Here is a 20565-nt window from a genome sequence, read left to right as displayed (position 1 = left end):
ACAGAAAGTTCTAGTGTACAAAACTAGAGATGACAGAGTAACCTCAGATTTTGTTTTTACTTTAATCACTTCTATGTGATTTGAATTTTTCTCAAATAAACATGTTTTTATAATTTTTGAAGCTAACAAATTTAGCAATAATCACTATAGAAGATATATATTTAAAAAACTAACCATTTTGTTTAATGTACTTAGCACCTATGTGTTAATGAGATATATAAAAGAATACCTAAAATAATGAAGAAATATATATATACATTTTAAAAACTCATGATAAAAATCTCACTTTTCTATATTAATCTACAAATGCAGTACAATTCTAAACAAAATTATAGAAAGAATTTTTGTAGAATTTGACAAGCTCATTCTAAAATTTATGTACAAAAAAATAACTAAGAAAACTATTGAAAGTGTAAGAACTTGCCCTATCAAACTTTAAGAATTATTGTAAAGCTTCAGTTATAAAATAACAGATAAGACATGGAGCTAAAAGTCGGGGAACTGCATACCATCTCACCACCACAACCTACAATTCCTAAAGTAAATGAGAGGGTTATTCTCTTGAGAAACCGAACAGAAGGATCTCTGAACTAAGGGATAACAGGCAAAACAGGAGAAGTAGGGAGGGATAGATGAAACTGCCAATTTAATTATGGTACCTCTAACCCCCTTTTTCTGACCAGCTCTAATGCTAAAACAGCCAGGCTTTATTCTTCAAAATACCTTCAGAAAGGAAACTGGAAGACTTTTCTATAAGGAAATTAAAGGCTTAGAGAATAAACTTCCAGACACTAATATCAGGGGTCATTACATACCTATACACACACACACACACACACACACACACACACACACACACACAAAATGGGCTTTTAGTGTAACCACGCCACAATCAATTCCCATTAGGAAATAAGCCCAACCCATTCATATCAACCTTCCAATGAGATATTGAGAGGTATGGGATGGGTGGATGTGTGTTTGAGAAAAAACAACCCACTTTTAATTCATGCAAGAATGTTCTTTGGCACTGTAACAAATTTATCCATATCTTAGGAGGTTAACAAATAGTCATTATCTCACGGTATCTGATGGCCAAGAATTCAGGAGTGCCTTAACTGAATTTTCTGGCTCATAGTCTCTCATGAGGTTGCTGCAATCATCTTAGGGCTCAACAGAGGATTGAGAATGCACTTCTAAGTTCACTTTCATGGTTATTGGCAAGTCTTGGTTCCTCACTGGCTGCAGGCCAGAGGCCTGTTATCTCCAGCCTCTCTATGGAGAGCTTGAATGTCCTCAAGACGTGGCAGTTAGCTTCTCCCAAAATGAGTAACACAAAAGAAGGTGATAAAGAGTCAGAGAAAGAAACAGAAAGAGCGAGTATACAAACAAGTGAAAGAACACCCACAACAGAAGACAGTCTTTTACAACCTAACCTCTAAAGTAGCATACCATCACTTCTGCCATTTTTCACTGGTTATACAGATCAGCCTTGGTGTAATGTGGGAGGAGAACACCAAGGGGGAGTCACTGGAAGCTATTTTGGAGGTTGGCTATCACAGTCTGTCCTATAGCCCCCAAAGACCCCTGCCTCCATTTCTCACATCAAGAGTACAGCCCTCCCTCATCATACAAGGTATGAACAGTAGCAAGCCTATGGCAAAAATAATGGCATGTCACCTCCAAGATTTGGTTATAAAAATGACTGCAGCTTCTATCTAGAAAAAATTACTCTCTTTCACTCTCTCAAAGGACTGGCAATGCAGCAAACAGCTCTCATGTTTTTAGGACACAGAGGAGCCACGGATAAAAAACTGAGGACCTCAGTCCAGAAATTATTGAGAAACTGAGGCCAGCCAACAAACAGTATGAGTGAGCTTGGAAGCAAACCTATCAGCCACAGTTGAGCCTTGAAATGATCGCCACCCTGGCCAACAGACTGCTGCAACTTAATTGGAGACCCTAAACCAGAACCACTCAACTTTCTGATCATCAGAAACTGTGAGAGATACTAAATGTTTGTTATTTTAAGCAGCCAAGTTTTGGGGTAATGTGTTATTCAGCAATAGATTATTATTACACAGTAATTGATAACTTTATTAAGGCATTTTTTAAATTTATAAAAGCAATTGAGGATTGTTACAAAAATCTTAAATATTACAAAATGTGGAAATAGCAGTACCCACTCTAGCCACCCTAACCTCTCATGACTATTAATGTTTAAAACATATCCTCTTAAACTTTATCTTATTCCTATGCAAATAAATGGAATAAACTTTTTTAAAATATATTTTTATTGATTTCAGAGAGGAAGGAGAGGGAGAGAGAGATAGAAACATCAATGATGAGAGAGAATCATTAATCAGCTGCCTCCTGCACGCCCCCTACTGGGGATAGAGCCTGCAACCTGGGCATGTGCCCTTGACCGGAATTGAACCTGGGACCCTTCAGTCCTCAGGCCGACACTCTATCCACTGAGCCAAACCAGCTAGGTGGAACGAACTTTTTAATGTTTTAGACTTACATGTGACAAGTCAAAAGTCACCTTAAATATTGAAGGAAAGTCTCCATTGTGAAGAAGTAAGACCACAATAAACAATCAGAAAAAAAAGCAATTCACAGAAAAGAGATAAAGCAGGAAACAGAAGAAAAACCTTCAAAAACCAAACAAAACTATCTCTAATTAATATGTCTAGACCAGGGGTGGGCAAACTTTTTGACTCAAGGGCCACAATGGGTTCTTAAACTGGACCGGAGGGCCGGAACAAAAGCATGGATGGAGTGTTTGTGTGAACTAATATAAATTCAAAGTAAAGGAGCGGAGGGGAGAGCAAGAGAACCCTCCGCTCTTTCGGCTCCGCGGGCCGGATAGAACAGCCGAACGGGCCGGATCTGGCCTGCAGGCCGTAGTTTGCCCACGGCTGGTCTAGACAGACAAGAGAAAAAAACTACACTCATAACACAAGAACAAAATGTTACATAATAATTTACTAATAGCAAAGACCAAAAAAAAAAAAAAAAAAGATATAAAAAGTTTCTACAGAGAAAAAAACAAAAACAAAAAACTGGCAATCTACAAAGTGACAAGATGTGTTTCATACTGGCAAACAATGACACAAGCCTTCAAGGAAAACTCTACACTAACAAAGCAATAAGGGGGGGGGGGGGGGGGGTGTGTGTGTGTGTGTGTGTGTGTGTGTGTGTGTGTGTGTGTGTGTTGGGGGGCGGGGGGGAATGTGCCATATATACTCATGCACTCTTTTTCTTAGGATGCTACCGAAGGATATACTACACACACAAACAAGAAACCAGTAAAGAAGATATGAGACGCAGGAAACAAGAGATCCAAACAGGAGAAAGTCAAAATAAAGTTCCAGGAAGACTGATGTAAGTCTAATAACACAAACAGTTCAATTCAGAGCACAAAAATAGAGAACCCTAGAAGGAAGGTCACCTGAGAAAAAGAGGATGACAGACTTGCTGATTTCGAGAACAGAGAACAGGGATGAAGAAGAAAGGCAGGTGATAGATTTAGAGAGTGGCTTGAAAATTTGAACCCATATAGAAAATGGTGCAAATGAACAGAGGATGCAATAAGTAACTATAAGGAAAACAAAAATCTATATAAGTAATCACAGTCCACAATTACATTCACAAGTGATTAATAACTTGTTTTAATGCAGTAAGTAATACTAGTGACCCGGTGCACAGATTCGTGCACATTGAAAGGAAATTAATTACTGGCCAGCGAGGTGGGACTGGATGAGATGGCCCAGACACACCCTGGAGCCAACCTCCCTCAGTCCCTCCCTGGCGTCTGCGGAGTGGGGTCCCTCCGGCAGGTGGGGTCCCTCGGCCTGGCCTGCAGGGATTGGGCCAAAAATGGCTCTCTGACATCCCCCGAGGAGTCCCAGAGTGTGAGAGGGCACTCTGCAAAGTTGCTGTCATACAGGGTGTGGAACGCCAATGGAAGTGTGCAGTAAACCAGATTCAGGGCTGACCGTGCCCAGCAACAACATAACACACAGTCGAAGGTAGAATCATGCGGCCCCACGAGGAATCGGGCTCCCTCCTCTCTGGTTTCGGGGTGTGTCACTGGAGAACAGCCACTGCCAAGTCACTGCAGCTCAGCAGCTCCTATGTTGAGCATCTGCCCCCTGGTGGTCAGTGTGTGTCATAGCGACCGGTCAGACGGTCGGACACAGCATATTAGCCTTTTATATATATATGGGAAAGATGAAGAAGAGCAGGTGGTGGTAGGTGAAAGACAGCTAAATCTTTAGGTATCAAAATAGGCAGTCAATATATAATACCTAAAATTGACAAGCCAAAAAAAAGCTACATAGAGTACTCAGACTGCCCCCGAGTTTAAGAATGTGAGGTAGATGGTAGACATGGAAAATTAACCTTCAATTCACCTAATCTCACAGCAAACATTCAGGAATGATCAGGGGTTTTTACCAGTTACTAGAACCTGGTCAGTAAGAAGGTAAGTAATCGGAAACTCAAAAACCATCAAGAGAATATAAAAATCCTCGTAAGAATGGCAAAAGCAAAGTTCTCAGAAAGTCAGAGGGAATTATCTCTACCATTACCCAGTTAAGGTGATCTCATCCCATAGGGACTTGAAGATCAAGTGTGTTCATCCACATTAAGTGCTATTTTGTCCTCTCATCTGGAAGTCATCCTAATGGAATCATGTTATTGTATCCTTTCCTTACATTAAAGGAACTCTATCCTTTGCCTCGCCAATCAATCACCTTTATGAAAATCACACCATAGCAATATGTCTAAGTATATTATTTAGAGACTAGAGGCCCGGTGCACGAAATTTGTGCACGGGGGGGTGTCCCTCAGCCCAGCCTGCACCCTCTCCAATCTGGGACCCGGGCTTCCCTCACAGCCCCTGCTTGGTCAGAAAGGTCGTCCGTAATATGCGGTCTAATTAGCATATTATGCTTTTATTATTATAGACTAGAGGCCCGGTGCACGAAATTCGTGCACCGGGGGGGGGGGGGCGCGGGTATCCCTCAGTCCAGCCTGCACCCTCTCCAATATGGGATCCCTCTAACAATCCAGGACTGCTGGCTCCCAACTGCTCACTTGCCTGCCTTCCTGATTGCCCCTAACCGCTTCTGCCTGCCAGCCTGATCACCCCTAACCACTCCCCTGCCAGCCTGATTGATGCCTAACTGCTCCCCTGCCAGCCTGTTTGCCCCTAACTGCCCTCCCCTGCAGGCCTGGTCCCCCCCAACTGCTCTCCCCTGCAGGCCTGGTCCCCCCCAACTGCTCTCCCCTGCAGGCCTGGGTCCCCCCCAACTTCCCTCCTCTGCTAGCTTGGTCACCCCTAACTGGCCTCCCCTTCAGGCTTTATCGCCCCCAACTCCCCTCCCTTGCAGGCCTGGTCCCTTCCAACTACCCTCCCCTGCTGACCTGATCACCCACAACTGCCCTCCCTTGCAGGCCTGGTCCCTCCCAACTGCCCTCCATTGCTGGCCACCTTGTGGTGGCCATCTTGTGTCCACATGGGGGCAGGATCTTTGACCACAAGGGGGCAGCCATCTTGTGTGTTGGAGTGATGGTCAATTTGCATATTACTCTTTTATTAGATAGGATAGAGGCCTGGTGCACAGGTGGGGGCCAGATGGTTTGCCCTGAAGGGTGTCCCGGATCAGGGTGGGGGTTCCCTTGGGGCGTGGGGCAGCCTGGGTGAGGGGCCTGTGGTGGTTTGCAGGCTGGCCACGCCCCCTGGCAACCCAAGCGGAGGCCCTGGTATCTGGGGTTTATTTATCTTCTACAATTGAAACTGTAGCCTGGAGCGGAGCCAAGCCTTCTGCTTGCTCCGTGGCAGCAGCCATTTTTTTTTTGGATTCATGTATCTTCTATAATTGAATCTTTGTAGCCTTAAGTGGAGGCCTGGGTCAGTCAGGGTGTGCGGAAAGCTTGGCTTCCTCCATCGCCGGGGGCAACCCTAGCCTCCTGCTCTTTCCAGTTCCGTGGCTGCGGCCATTTCTGTTTGGGTTTATGTATCTTCTATCACTGAAACTTTGTAGCCTTGAGTGGAGGCCTAGGCCAGCAAGGGCAGGGGGAAAGCTTGGCCTCCTCCATTGCCGGGGAAACCCAAGCCTCCCTCCTGCTCTCTGTGGCCGTAGCCATCTTGGTTGGGTTTATTTGCATATTCGCTCCTGATTGGCTGGTGGGCGTGGCTTGTGGGTGTAGCGGAGTGATGTTAATTTGCATATTACTCTTTTAATATATAGGATAGGATAGATGGATACCAGGAAAAAAACAAAGTTTAAAATGGTTTCTTCTGGAAAAACAGCACTTATGGGAAATGGGATAAATGCAAGGGCAGAGGTAGAAGATGCAGGAAAGGACCAACATTTTTCCTTTAAAAACGTTTAGTACTAGTTTACTTTTTAACTAGTACTAGTGTTATATTGATAATTTTCTATCAGAAATGCCAAATACATTTTTTTAAAAAGAATCAAAACAATAAATATTTTATCAGAAGAATTTCTATAATTAACTCATTCTCATAGTGTAAGATATTAATAAGTATATATTTAATTCATTTTTTATAGAACCTAGCAAACCATTCCTGGATAATTCAAGAGTTCAAATGCAAAACAGTTATCTAAACATGGCTTGGAATGTAAGCTAAATATGGTTTATTAAAATAATAGGAAACATTTTCAAGCATATTCTGGAAGAAATGTTAGAAATTTAAGTAAAGTATCTACCTTTTATGAATAGGATGCAAAAGCTTGCTTTTTAATCTCTAAGTAATAAAGGTAAAAATCATGGTTAAAAGTTAAAAATCTATTCCCCCCCCCCCAAAAAAAAAAAATAGAATTTCAGTTGGCCATTTCAGGATCAGCAGCTAATAAAACAAAGAAACTATTTAAGTTCCCAGTAGTGTTAGCACACAGCTGCCAGATCATAATCATTCTAATCACATTTGCATGAACTTTTAAAAACAAACATCCAAAACATACTGTAGAGTGAAAACAAATTACCTAAGACTAAACATAGTATTATCCCATAAACACAAATATATATCTCTAGGTTACATAAGCTAAGCCTAGAGGCATATCTTATCAAATTAGTAACACTAGTTACACATCATAATATTTTATCAAAATAGTAACACTAGTTACATAGCATAATATTTCAAATTTTGTACTTTCTCTTTGTATTTTTATATGGTATTTGATTTTTAATGTTTAATATCCAAAATACATAAAGAACTCATAAAACTCAACACCAAACAACCCAATTAAAATGGACAGAGGACCTGAACAGACATGTTTCCCAAGAAGACATACAAATGGCCAACAGATATATGAAAAGATGATCAACTTCATTAGCTATTAGAGAAATGCAAATCAAAACTACAATGAGATACCACCTCACACCTGTTAGAATAGCTATTATCAATAAGGCAAGTAATAACAAGTGTTACAGAAGTTGTGGAGAAGAAGGAAACCCTCATTCACTGCTGATGGGAATGTAAACTGGTACAGCCACTATGGGAAACAGACTGGTGGTTCCTCAAAAAATTAATAGAGTTACTTTATGACCCAGCAACCCCTCTTCTGAATATCTACTGAAAAACACAAAAACATGGCCCTGGCCAGGTGGCTCAATTGGTTGGAGCGTCGTTCTATTCACCAAAAGATTGCGGGTTTAATCCCCTGTTGGGGTGCATATGGGAGGCAACCAATCGATGTTTTTCTCTCTCTTCCTTCCTCTCTCTCTAAAAATCAATAAAAACATACCCCTCAGGTGAAGTTTAAAAAACAACAAAAACTCAAAAACATGTGTTCACAAAGATATATGCACCCCTAAATTCATTGCAGCATTACTTATGGAGGCCAAGATGTGGAGACAACCAAAGTATCCTTCAATAGAGAGTTGGATCTAGAAAATGTGGTATAGCCTCAGCCGATTTGGCTCAATAAATAGAGCATTGGCCCTCAAACTGAAGGGTCCCAGGTTCGATTCCAGTCAAAAGGGCACATATTTCAGTTGCAGGCTTGATCGCCAGCCCTGCTCATGTGGGAGGCAACCAATGGATGTGTCTTTCTCACATCAATGTTTCTCTCTGTGTGTCTCTCCCCTCCCTTACACTCTCTAAAATCAATGGGAAAATATTCTCAGGTGAGGAATAACAACAAAAAATGTGATAATGGAATATTACTCAGCCATAAGAAAAGAGAAATATTGCCATTTGCAACAACATGGATGGACCTTGAGAATATTATGCTAAGTGAAATCAGTCAGAAAAACTAAGAACCATATGATTTCACTCATATGTGGGATATAAAACTGAAACTCTGGACACAGACAGCAGTGTGGTGGTTATCAGAGGAAAGGGGCTAGGGAGGTGGGAGGTGGAAAGGGCCTAATATATGGTGATGAAAGATGGTTTGACTTTGGGTTGTGGGGACATAATGCAATATACAGATCTTGAATCATAGAAATGTACACTTGAAACTTGTATGATCCAATTAACCAAGGTCACCTGAATAAATTTAATAAATCATATATAATAAAAGCCTAATATGCTAAGTGTCCAGTTGTCCATTCAAATAATCAAAGCGTAATATGCTAATGATATGCTAAGGCCACTCAACCACTCGCTATGACATGCACTGACCACCAGGGGGCAGACAGTTGACCAGTCAACCAGTCGCTATGACATGCACTGATTACCAGGGGGCAATCAACTGGTTGACCAGTGGCTATGACGTGCACTGACCACCAGGGCGCAGATGCTCCAACCGGTAGGTTAGCTTGCTGCTGGGGTCTGGCCGATTGGGACTTAGCGAGACTGGCCGGACATGCCCTAGAGCCCTCCCACGGTCCCTCCCCAGCTGGCCTACCTCCCGCATCCCTCCCCGGCCTTGATCAATTGTGCACCGGTGGGGTCCCTGGGCCTGACCTGTGCTCTCTCGCAATCCGGGACACCTTGGGGGATGTCAGAGAGCCGGTTTCGGCCCTATCCTGCAGGCCAGACCGAGAGACCCTACTGGTGCACAAATTCATGCACAGGGCCTCTAGTAATTTTAATAAAATAAAATAGTGACCATTAATTAGTTGACTTCTGGAAAAAATATCTCACACTAAGCAAACTTCAAATCCATTAACTCAAGTTCAATTGATTTTCTTTTTTATTTATAAAGCTTTGAGTTAAAACTGACATACAATATACTGTATATATTTAAAGTTTTAATACATGTATATACTCATGAAATCATCACATAACCAAGATAAGAAACACACCCCTAAGAGCACCCAACTGTCCCTTTGTAATCTCTCCTTCCCACCCTCCACCACATCCTGGTCAATGCATGTGAAACCAATTACCTGTTTTATTACTGTATAGATTAAATTGAATTTCCTATAGTCTCATAAATGGATTCATACACTATGTATTCTTTTTGTCTGGTTTCATTTTTTTTTTTATTTTGCAATTACAAGTTTACATTTAATATTATTTTTAGTTTCAGGTATACAGAATGATGGTTAGACAATCATATCCTTTACAGAGTGATGCCCTGATATTTCAAGGACCCATCTGACACCATACATAGTTATTCCAATATTAACTATACTAGAGGCCCGATGCACGAAGATTCGTACAAGAATGGGCCTTCCTTCCCCTGGCTGCTGGCACCGCCTTCGCTCCAGCCAGAGCCGCCTTTCCGCCTTTGCTCCGGCCCGAAGCTGCCTTTCCACCTTCCCACGCTGCCCAGAGGCCCGGAGCGGCTGGGGGCAGTGCAGAATGCCTGCATCTTGCCCCTGGCCGCTTGGCGCCTGTGTATGCAAATTAACCCACTGGTGGGTTAATTTGCATACTCACTCCTGATTGGCTGATGGGCATCACGAAGGTACAGTCAATTTGCATCTTTCTCTTTTATTAGTATAGATTTCCTGTGCTATACTTTATATCTCCATGACTATTCAGTAACTACCAATTTGTACTTCTTTATCCCTTCACCTTTTCGTCCAGCCCCCCAAATCCCCTCCACACTGATAACCATCAGTCTGTTCTCAGTATCTATGAGTCCGTTTCTGTTTTGTTCATTTATTTTGTTCTTCACAGTCCATATATAAGTGAAATCATATGGCACTTGTTTTTCTCTGACTTATTTCACATAGTATAATGCTCTCCGGGTCCATCCATGCTGTCACAAACAATAATATTTCATTCTTTTTTATGGCCGAGTAATATTCTATTGTATATATGTAGCACAGCTTTTTTATTCACTCATCCATTGATGGGCGCCTGGGTTGCTTCCATACCATAGCTAATGTAAATAATGCTGCAATGAACATAGGGGTGCATATAGTCTTTCGAATCAGTGTTTTGGATTTCTTCAGATATATACCCATAAGTTGAAATGCTCTGTCTTATATGGCAGTTCCATTTTTAATTTTTTGAGGAACCATCATACTGTTTTTTATAGTGTTTGCACCAATCTACATTATCTCAACACTTGTTTGTTAAATTATTGATAATAGCCATTCTGACAAGTGCAAGGTTGTGGTTTTAATTTGTATTTCTCTGATGATTAGTGATATTGAGCATCTTCTCATAGGTCTACTGGCTATCTCTATGTCATCTTTGGAGAAGTGTCTATTCAGGTTCTTTACCCATTTCTTAATTGGATTGTTTGGGGTTTTTGGGGGTTGAGCTTTGTAATTCTTTATCATTTTTAGATATGAACCCCTTATCACATATATCATTGGTGAATATGTTCTCCTATTCAGTATGTTCTTTTAGTTGATAGTTTCCTTTGCTGTGCAAAAACTATTTATTCTGATATAGTCCCATTTATTATTTCTTTTCCCTTGCCTGAGGAGGTATATCAGAAAAAAATATTGCTATGAAAAATATATAAGATTTTACTGCCTTTGCTTTCTTCTAGGATTTTGATGGTTTTGAGTCTTACATTTAACTCTTTAATCCATTTTGAGTTTATTCTTGTGCATGGTGTAAGAAGATGGTCTAATGTCATTTCTTATATGTACCTGTCCAATGTTTTCAACATCATTTCTTGAATAGACTATGTTTACCCCATTTTATGTTCTTACCTCCTTTGTCAAATATTAATTGACCATAAGGCTTATTTCTGGATTCTCTATTCTGTTTTATTAATCTACTAGAGGCCTGGTGCATGGATTCATGCACATTGAAAGGAAATTAATTTGAAGGTGGCTGGTGGGGCAGGACTAAGCGAGATGGGCCGGGCACACCTGGGATGGTGCCGGGGCTCAAAGGGCATCTGTGGAGTGAGCAGGAGTTCCTCTGGCAGGTGGGGTCCTTCGGCCTGGCCTGTGGGGATCGGGCCGAAATCTGCAGTCTGACATCCCCCAAGGATCCCAAAGTGCAAGCGGGCACTGTGCAAAGTTGCTATTGCATAGCATTTCCTGCATTGAGCGTCTGCCCCCTGGTGGTCAGTGTACATCATACCTACCAGTCAGTCTTAGCCTTTTATATATATAGATATGTCTGTTTTTATGTAAGTACCATGCTATTTTGATTCCTATGGCCTTGTAGTATAGTTGGATTTCAGGTAGTGTGATTCCTCCAGCTTTGTTCTTTCTCAGGATTGCTGTGGTTATTTGGGGTCTTTTGTAGTTCCATATAAATTTTTGGAATACTTGTTCTTATTCTGTATAATATGTCATTGGTATTTTGAGAGGAATTGCATTGAATCTATAGATTGCTTTAGGAAGTATGGACATTTTAATGATGTTAATTCTTTCTATCCATGAACACGGAATATGCTTCCACTTATTTGTATCGTCTTCAATTTCTTTCTTCAGTGTCTTACAAGTTTCTGAATATGGGTCTTTTATATCCTTGGTTAAATTTATTGCTAGGTTTGTTTTTATTACACAACTAGGGGCCCAGTGCATGAAGATTTGTGCAAGGGGGGTGGGGTCCCTCAGCCCAACCTGCACCCTCTTCAATCTGGGAGCCCTCGGGGAGTCCTCTCCAATTCGGGAGTTTCTATCTGTCTTTGCAATCATATGAGCAAATTGTCTGAGACCCCAACCCAGTTCGGTTTGTTTCTCAGAGAATAATAGAGGCTTTTTTTCCTTTGTTCATTTGTGGAGATTTCCTGGAAGTTTTAGGATATCTTCCCTTTAATTTTTCCTAGTCACTCTGATTTTACTTATGTCTCTCACCTTTGCTTTCCCTCCATCCCTCACCACAACAGTAACTTGCTCCAGGCTCACTTTGCTCTAGTGTCTAGGAAATTCGTCTGCCACCAGAACTATGATTCCCAGCATTCCTGGTGCTCCCCATGCACATGGTTTTCCCTTCCTGCTCTGTCTCAGTCCCACGGCCTCCCACTCTGCCAAGTCCTCCAAGCCACCAGCAATCCCTCTCTGGTCTCCATCTGGCAGCCTGGGGAGCCAAGTTCCCCAAGCCGCTCCACTCTCTGCCAGCTCTTCCGCTCTGTTCTTCACCTGGCACCTGTGTATGCAAATTAATCCATCTTTGTCGGGTTAATTTGCATACTCACTCCTAATTGGCTGGTGAGTGTAGCAGAAGTACAGTCAATTTACATGTTTCTTTTTTATTATATAGAACTGTGATAGAATTCTTAGTTTCTCTTTCTGATAGGTTCATTATTGGTATATAAAAGTGCAACCAATTACTGGATATTTATTTTGTATTAGAGGCCCGATGCAAAAAGATTCCTGCAAGAATGGGCCTTCCTTCCCCTGGCTGCCAGAACCGCCTTCTCTCTGGCCCAGAGCCGCCTTTCCGCTCTGGCTCGGAGCAGACTTTCCGCCTTCCCATGCTGCCCAGAGGCCCGGAGCAGCTGGGGCGGTGCAGAATGCCTGCATCATCGCCATGGCAATGACACAAGCATCCCACCCTGCCCCCGGCCGCGCAGCGCCCGTGTATGCAAATTAACCCGCCATCTTTGTTGGGTTAATTTGCATACTCACTCCTGATTAGCTGTGGGTGTCGCAAAGGTACGGTCAATTTGCATCTTACTCTTTTATTAGTGTAGATTCTGTTACTTTACTGAATTCACTTATCAGTTGAATAAGAGTGGCCATCCTGTCTTGTTCCTCATCTTAAAGGAAATGCTTTTAGTTTTTGCCAATTGAGAATGATGTATGTTCCTTCTATATCCACTATGCCGAGGGTTGTTTTTTTTTTAATATATTTTTATTGGTTTTAGAGAGGGAGAGGGAGAGAGAGAGAGATAGAAACATCAATGATGAAAGAGAATCATTGATCGGCTGCCTCCTGCACGGCCCCTACTGGGGATTGAGCCCGCAACCCCAGGCATGTGCCCTTGGCCGGAATCAAACCTGGGACCCTCCAGTCCGCAGGCCAACACTCTATCCACTGAGCCAAACTGGCTAGGGCAGTGCTGAGGGTTTTTATCAAAAATGGGTGCTGGATTTTCTCAAATACTTTTTCTACATCTATTGATATGATCATGTAATTTTTACCCTCCATTTTGTTTATGTGACATATCATCTTTACTGATTTATATATATTGTAACAACCTTGCACCCCCAGAATAAATCCCACTTGATCATGGTGTATGATCTTTTTATTGTATTGCTGGATCTGGTTTGTTAGCATTTTGTTTAGCATTTTAGAATTTGTGTTCATCAAGAATATTGGCCTTTGTTTTTTCTTTGTCATATCTTTATCTGGTTTTGAAATTAAGATAATGCTGGCCTCATAAAAAATGAGCTTAAGAGTCTTCCCTCCTTTTGAATTTTCTGGAATAGTTTGAGGAGAGGAGTTACTTCTTTGAATGTTTGGTAAAATTTGCCTGTGAAGCCATACAGTCTAAGACTTTTCATTTGTTGGGAGTTTTTTTTATTACTGCTTCAATTTCACTAGTTGTAATCTGTCTATTCAGATTCTTTTATTCTTCCTAATTCGGTTTTGGAAGATTGTATGTTTCTAGGAATTTATCCTTTTCATTCAGATTGTCCAATTTGTTGGCATATAGATGTTTGTAGTTGTTTTCTTACAATCCTTTGTATTTCTGTGGGTTCAGTTTTACTGCTCCTCTTTCATTTATGATTTTATTTATTTGGGTCCTCACTCAATTTTTCTTGATGACTCTGGTTAAAGGTTTGCCAATTTTGTTTCTTTTCAAAGAACCAGCTCTTAGTTTCATTGATCTTTTGAATTGTTTCTTTGGACTCTATTTCATTTATTTCTACTCTATTCTTTCTTATTTCCTTCCATCTATTCACTTTGGAATTTGTTGTTCTTTTTCTAGTTTCTTTAAAAGTGTAAGATTAGGTTATTTGAGATTTTTCTTGTTCCTTGAGGTAGGCCCATAATGCTATGAATTTTCCTCTTAAAACTGCTTTCAGTATGTCCTAGAGGTTTGGGGTTGTTGTGTTCTCATTTTCATATTTCAAGGTAGCTTTTGATTTCTTCCTTGATCTCGTTGTTATCCCATTCATTGTTTAGTAACATGTTATTTAGTCTCCATGTCTTTGTATTTTTCAGTTTTTTCCTTGTGATTGATTTCTAATTTCATACCCTTTTCGTCAGAGAAGATGCTTGATTCGATTTCAATCTTCTTAAATTTATTGAGACTTGTTTTGTATCCTAACATGTGGTCTAGCCTAGAAAATGTTCAATGTGCACTTAAAAAGAATGTATATTCTGCTGTTTTGGGGTGAAATGATCCACTGACATTAATTTAAATTTTGGGAATTTTTTAATTTTGAAAATTGGCAACTAAATCATTAAATAAATCATATATACTTCTTCCTTGCAAAGAATAAAAAATAAAGTTTAAATGAAAATAGCAATAGGAATGAACAAATGTACCAAGTTTTCCCAGGGAAAATTGTGGTCAAGTACTCAATAAATAATGATAGTACACCTGCAAGCAGGTTTAAATTACCTGAGTTTTTCTCCAATTGAAGGTGTTACACAGTAAATTCAATTCTATAGAGTTTTCATCAGTTTCTCTTTAGATATGTTTCACATAGTACACATGAAGAGTTTAACACTTACTTATCAAGGAAATCCTTATCCACTACAGCAGTGATGTCCAGAAGAGGATTTCCCATTCCAAAGAGAATATTTTCACTAAAAAACAAAATATAAGCACAAGTTAGAAATAATTCTGAAAGTAAGGTGATGTGTAAAATGCACACAAATATAAATATCTTAACTTCATCATGGAAAATAAACCTAACATATTCGTTTATTAAACCTTTCCTTTCCTATTACATGTAGAACAACAACTTAGAGGTAGCACAAATCCATTTAGAAAGCATGATGACTTAAATTGGATGAAATAAAATATAACAAGAAACCAGATCATGTGATTTTTTTTTCCTAATACTCAACAGTCAATGATTCAATCTAATTAATTTTAATGATTTTTTAAAGATCTCTTACAACGAAGTCTTATACTCAATAGACATAATAATTAGCTCAATATAACTAGTAAGACACCCAACTACTGAAAGTTCTTAGAGAGCATGGAGCAAGTCCTGGAGGAGTCAAGGACATGGAAGCTCATGTCCCCGTATAACTCCATACCTTGCTGCGATATTATAATTTATAATAAGAAATATATATTGTTAGGTGATTATTGCTCAATCTTTTCAGCAAACCATATGAAATTTGATTCAGAGCTTCTTGTCTAAAGGATAAAAGGAGAGAATTTACACATTAACTACTGTCCTGCATTGCAAGAGAGATGCTGTCAAGCTGCAATGGTTCGAAGTTTCTGTAAAACCTATTGCAGCAACAGTGGCTGTCTAAGAGGTGTAAACATTGGAACTTAAAGTAGCACATAAAAGGTGTCTCCATACAGTCAGTTAAGTAAAAACTACTCAATAATTTATCAAAGCAAATGACTTTAAACTACTCATGTAATGTTTTCCTCTCCATCATTGTACATAGTTGACAAACTACTATATATGACTTCACTGTAATATGACAAATGAACTCTACTAAAAACACTAGTTCTTTAAAATGGTTAGTTACTTAAATGCAAGCACATATAGAGTCCAGGCCAGTAAATAATAAGGTATGTATTACCCTTCTTAAATGATGAAGGCACTATATAAGAAAGCATTTATTTTTTTTTCTTGTTTTACTAGATGTGAATAACATGGGGTCTAGCCCTAGCTGGTTTGGCTCAGTGGATAGAGCGTCGGCCTGCGGACACAAGGGTCCCAGGTTCGATTCCGGTCAAGGGCATGTACCTTGGTTGCGGGCACGTCCCCAGCAGGGGGTGTGCAGGAGGCAGCTGATCGATGTTTCTCTCTCATCGATGTTTCTAACTCTCTCTTCCTCTCCCTTCCTTTCTGTGAAAAATCAATAAAATATATATTTAAAAAAAAAAAAAAAAACATGGTGTCTACTATGGCCAAAAACTATGACTGATCCATACTGGATTTACTATTTTTGTTGCAAATCTTAGTAGTGCCTTTTTCCTGGAATATATACTAGCATAAAAGATTCTCAATAACTTTTTTTTGTTTTTGTTTTTGCAGAGAGGAAGTGTAATTTTTTAAAGTCTCATAATTCAGGGCTCCAGCCAACATAAACCTACATTGTATTACTTTTTTGGACACCTAACAAATCTTGTGCACTGACATAAATATTAGAGTAAAAGTTCTGGATAAAAAAAATTGCTTATGTATTGATATATTAATATTGATTGGCCCTCTGAACAATAGAAATGTTTAGTTATACTTATGGTGCTAGAATAAATAATATAATGAGTGTCCTTAACTCTTTTTTTTTAATATATTTTATTGATTTTTTACAGAGAGGAAGGAAGAGGGATAGATAGTCAGAAACATCGATGAGAGAGAAACATCGATCAGCTGCCTCTTGCACACCTCCCACTGGGGATGTGCCCGCAACCAAGTTACATGCCCTTGACCGGAATCGAACCTGGGACCTTTCGGTCCGCAGGCTGACGCTCTATCCACTGAGCCAAACCAGTTTTGGCTGTCCTTAACTCTTATACTAATCATTCTCTTTTTAAATCCAGAAACCTCAGCTTCATGTGTGATTCTTCTCTCTCATCAACAACCATCTTACTAATAACTCCATCTTCTTGATGGGGACATGAGATGGCCATAAAAGGTTTTGAAAAGTTCTGCATATTCCTGATTATCTAGAATGCCATGTACATGTGCTCAGGACTCTGGGCATGATCAAGCCCAGAAAAAGCCCTAGTCAATAACTTCTGAGCAGGAGGCCCTGCACAAGCAGGAAATGCAGGCTAAGAAAGAGTTGTAAGCCAGAATGAGTGTTAAAGATATGCCTCAACATGCACAAAGAGTCTCTCAGCAAAGAATGGCAGACAATAACAAGTATAGGCAAAAATGTATTCCTCACACACTGCTATTGGAAATGTAAAATGATGCAACATCAGTTCCTCAAAAAAGGAAGCAAAATATTACCATTTGACTCAGTAATTCCAGTCCTAAGCATATATCCAGGAGAAATGAGACATGTGACAATAGGATGGTGAAGGCCTGGGGTAAGGGGAGAAATTGGGGGTAGGGCTAGAAGAGGTCACTGGGAGATAAAGGGGATATATAATAGTTTCAACGATAAAAATTTTTTTAAAAAAAGAAAATGGTTGCCCAGTGAAACAGGAAGTGGGATGAATTAAAAAGAGGCAGGAGAGCTCTCTCTCCACCTCACCACTACGCTGGTGTGTGTGTGTGGGACTGAGCTCGAGCTAGCTCGATTAAAGGCTCTTTGCTTTTGCATCGGATTCAGCTTCCTGGTGCTATTTGGGGATCACGAAATCTGGGCATAACATTTGGGGGCTCGCCCGGGATCCCCAAGAACCTCAAGGGACCCCCGATCCGGAGAGTCTGACTGGCCACGGTAGGTGTCTGTCTGTTCCTTGTCTCTTTTGTGTGAGCTCATTTCTGAATCTCTGGCAGTGCCCGAAGCGGTCTAGGTGGACGCACTGGAGGACCACGGGCAGGAGGAATCGGGAGACGTCCCGATCCTCCTTCAGGAGGGACGTGTATTCCCCTCAAACCTCTGGGACGAGGTGGGTCGCTCCCACCGATCGGCGTGAGGCCGTCGTCCGCACTTTCGGTTTTGTCAGTTTTGTTCCAACGGACTCGCGTTGGAAAGCTTGTCTCAAGGGCCCTTTTGTTTGTGTCTGTGTTTTTCTGTTTTGTTTTGTGGACTTTCTTGACTGACATCATGGGACAGACTCAAACCACTCCTTTAAGCATTATGGTTGATCATTTCAAAGAGGTTAAGGGAAGAGCTAGGAACCTCAGTGTAAAGGTCCGGAAGGGCCGGTGGTAAACTTTTTGTTCTAGGGAGTGGCCGACTTTTAGTGTCGGGTGGCCACAGGAGGGGACCTTCGACCTCCCCACCATCCACCAGGTGAGGGACATCGTCTCTCAGGCCAAGAAGGGACATCCTGATCAACTCCCTTACATTATTACTTGGCAGGACCTCGTGGAAGAGCCACCCTCCTGGCTTAAGCCCTTTCTGTCCCAGCGCCCCCTGGAGCCGAAACCCATCCTTGCTTTGCAGGAAACGGAGAAGGTGAAGGAGAAGAAGGATCTCACCTCATCATCAGCTCCCCTCTACCCTGTCTTTCAGGGGGGAACTGAAGAGGAACTAATCTTTCCTCCCTCATATCAGCCTCCTAGGAGTCCACAGGGGGGCGATCCTCCCACGCGAGGGGAAGCGGACACCAAGGGGAGCAGAGTTCCGGGAGCGGCTGGGGTCGGAGTTCTGGGAGTGGCTACGGTTCCGGTGGGAAGCCCGCCTCTTACTAGACAAAAGGCTCAGAGGGAACTGTCTGTCACAGCCCCTGACTCCACTATTAAAACCCTACCTTTACAAGCCGCGGGGCCCCCAGATGCGGATGGCAATCAACCCCATCACTATTGGCCTTTTGCCACTTGTGACCTTTACAACTGGAAGGCTCAGAATCCTAAGTTCTCTGAGAAGCCAGCAGGGCTTATTGATCTGTTAAGATTCTGTCCTTTTCACCCACCAGCCCACGTGGGACGACTGCCAACAGCTTTTACAGGTCCTGTTCACAACTGAGGAGAGGGAAATAATCCTCAATGAGGCCCGGAAAGTGGTTCCAGGCGAGCACGGGAACCCAACCACCAACCCGGTCCAGATAGATGTCTCTTTTCCCTTAACTAGGCCTGAATGGGATTTCAACATGGCAGAAGGTAAGGAGAGGCTCCGGGTCTACCGCCAGACTCTAATAGGGGGGTCTCTGAATGGCTGCTAGAAAGCCAACTAATTTGGCCAAGGTAGGGAATGTTCAGCAGGAAAGGGATGAGTCTCCAGCTGCCTTTTTAGAACGGATTATGGAGGCATATAGCACCTACACCCCCATGAATCCAGAAGCTCCTGAAAACAAGGCAGCTGTGATCATAAGCTTTGTAAACCAATCGGCTGGGGATATTAAAAAGAAACTGCAAAAAGTAGATAGGTTGGGGGAGAAGAGTTTAAAGGACCTACTTGAGGTAGCCGAGAAGGTGTATAATAACAGGGAGCCCCCCCGGAAGAAAGGCAGGCTCACGCTGCGGAGGCTGCGAGCAGCAAACAAACCCGAGACCTAGCTAAGATCCTGCTCGCCACCACCGCGGACTCTTCCGAGGAACGGAACCGCCGTCTCCGCCAACTCACCGGCAACCAGGAGGACGGTAACGGGAGGCGGAAGCTGCAGAAAGATCAGTGGGCTTACTGTAGGGAGATAGGGCACTAGAAACAAGAGTGCCCGAGAAGGGCCAGCAAAAAGGGAGGCGAAGCGGATCGAGTAAGGTCCTGGAGCTAGATGAACTGAGTGATTAGGGGAGTCGGGGTTTGGACCCCCTCCCCGAGCCCAGGGTAACTCTTAGAGTGGAGGGGACCTCCATTGACTTCCTTGTCGACACCGGAGCGCAACACTCAGTCCTCTGTATGCCTCAAGGAAAATTAATAAGTCTTGGGTACAAGGAGCAACTGGTATGAGCCAGTATTCATGGACTACCAGAAGAACGGTGGATTTAGGGACGGGCTGGGTATCCCACTCTTTTATGGTAATTCCGGAATGCCCCTACCCACTGTTAGGACGAGACTTGCTCACTAAGATCGGAGCTCAGATAACTTTCAGACAAGAGGGAGCCTCAGGTTACTGAAGGCAAGGGCCACCCCATTCAGGTCCTGACCATAAGGCTGGAGGATGAGTACCAGCTTCACCAAAAAGCCTCTCCAATAGAGGGCTACAGCGGACAACTGACGTAGACTCAGTTGTCTCGGGTTCAAGAACTCGCCCACCATCTTCGACGAGGCCCTGCACGAGGACCTGGGAATCCTAGAGCAAGTGAATGGGCTCCGGAAGGACCTGACCGACCAGCCCCTTCCAGATGCAGACGTCACCTGGTTCACGGATGGAAGCAGCTTTGTACGGGACGGGAGCAGGTATGCGGGTGCAGCTGTAGACACTGAAATGGACACTGTACGGGCAGAGGCTCTGCCTCCGGGACGTCAGCCCAGAGAGCAGAGCTTGTGGCCCTCCCCAAGGCCCTGACACT

The 20565-nt window shown here is 42.1% G+C and overlaps 1 protein-coding gene across 3 annotated transcripts in view; it reads right to left on the bottom strand.

The window, feature by feature from the left end:
- The window catches only part of ADK (adenosine kinase), a 539444-nt gene that overhangs the window by 474736 nt on the left and 44143 nt on the right, over positions 1-20565 (bottom strand). For all 3 annotated transcript variants that reach the window (XM_080687589.1, XM_080687591.1, XM_080687590.1), the window contains exon 2: positions 15035-15109. In XM_080687589.1, coding sequence (XP_080543715.1) covers positions 15035-15109 — 75 coding nt within the window. The remainder of the gene's footprint in view (positions 1-15034; positions 15110-20565) is intronic.

This window comes from Plecotus auritus (genome assembly GCF_963455305.1).
Source record: "Plecotus auritus genome assembly, chromosome: 9".
NCBI lineage: Eukaryota > Metazoa > Chordata > Mammalia > Chiroptera > Vespertilionidae > Plecotus > Plecotus auritus.
The sequence above is the reverse complement of the archived record's forward strand: the minus strand, read 5'-3'. Positions and strand labels throughout refer to the sequence as shown.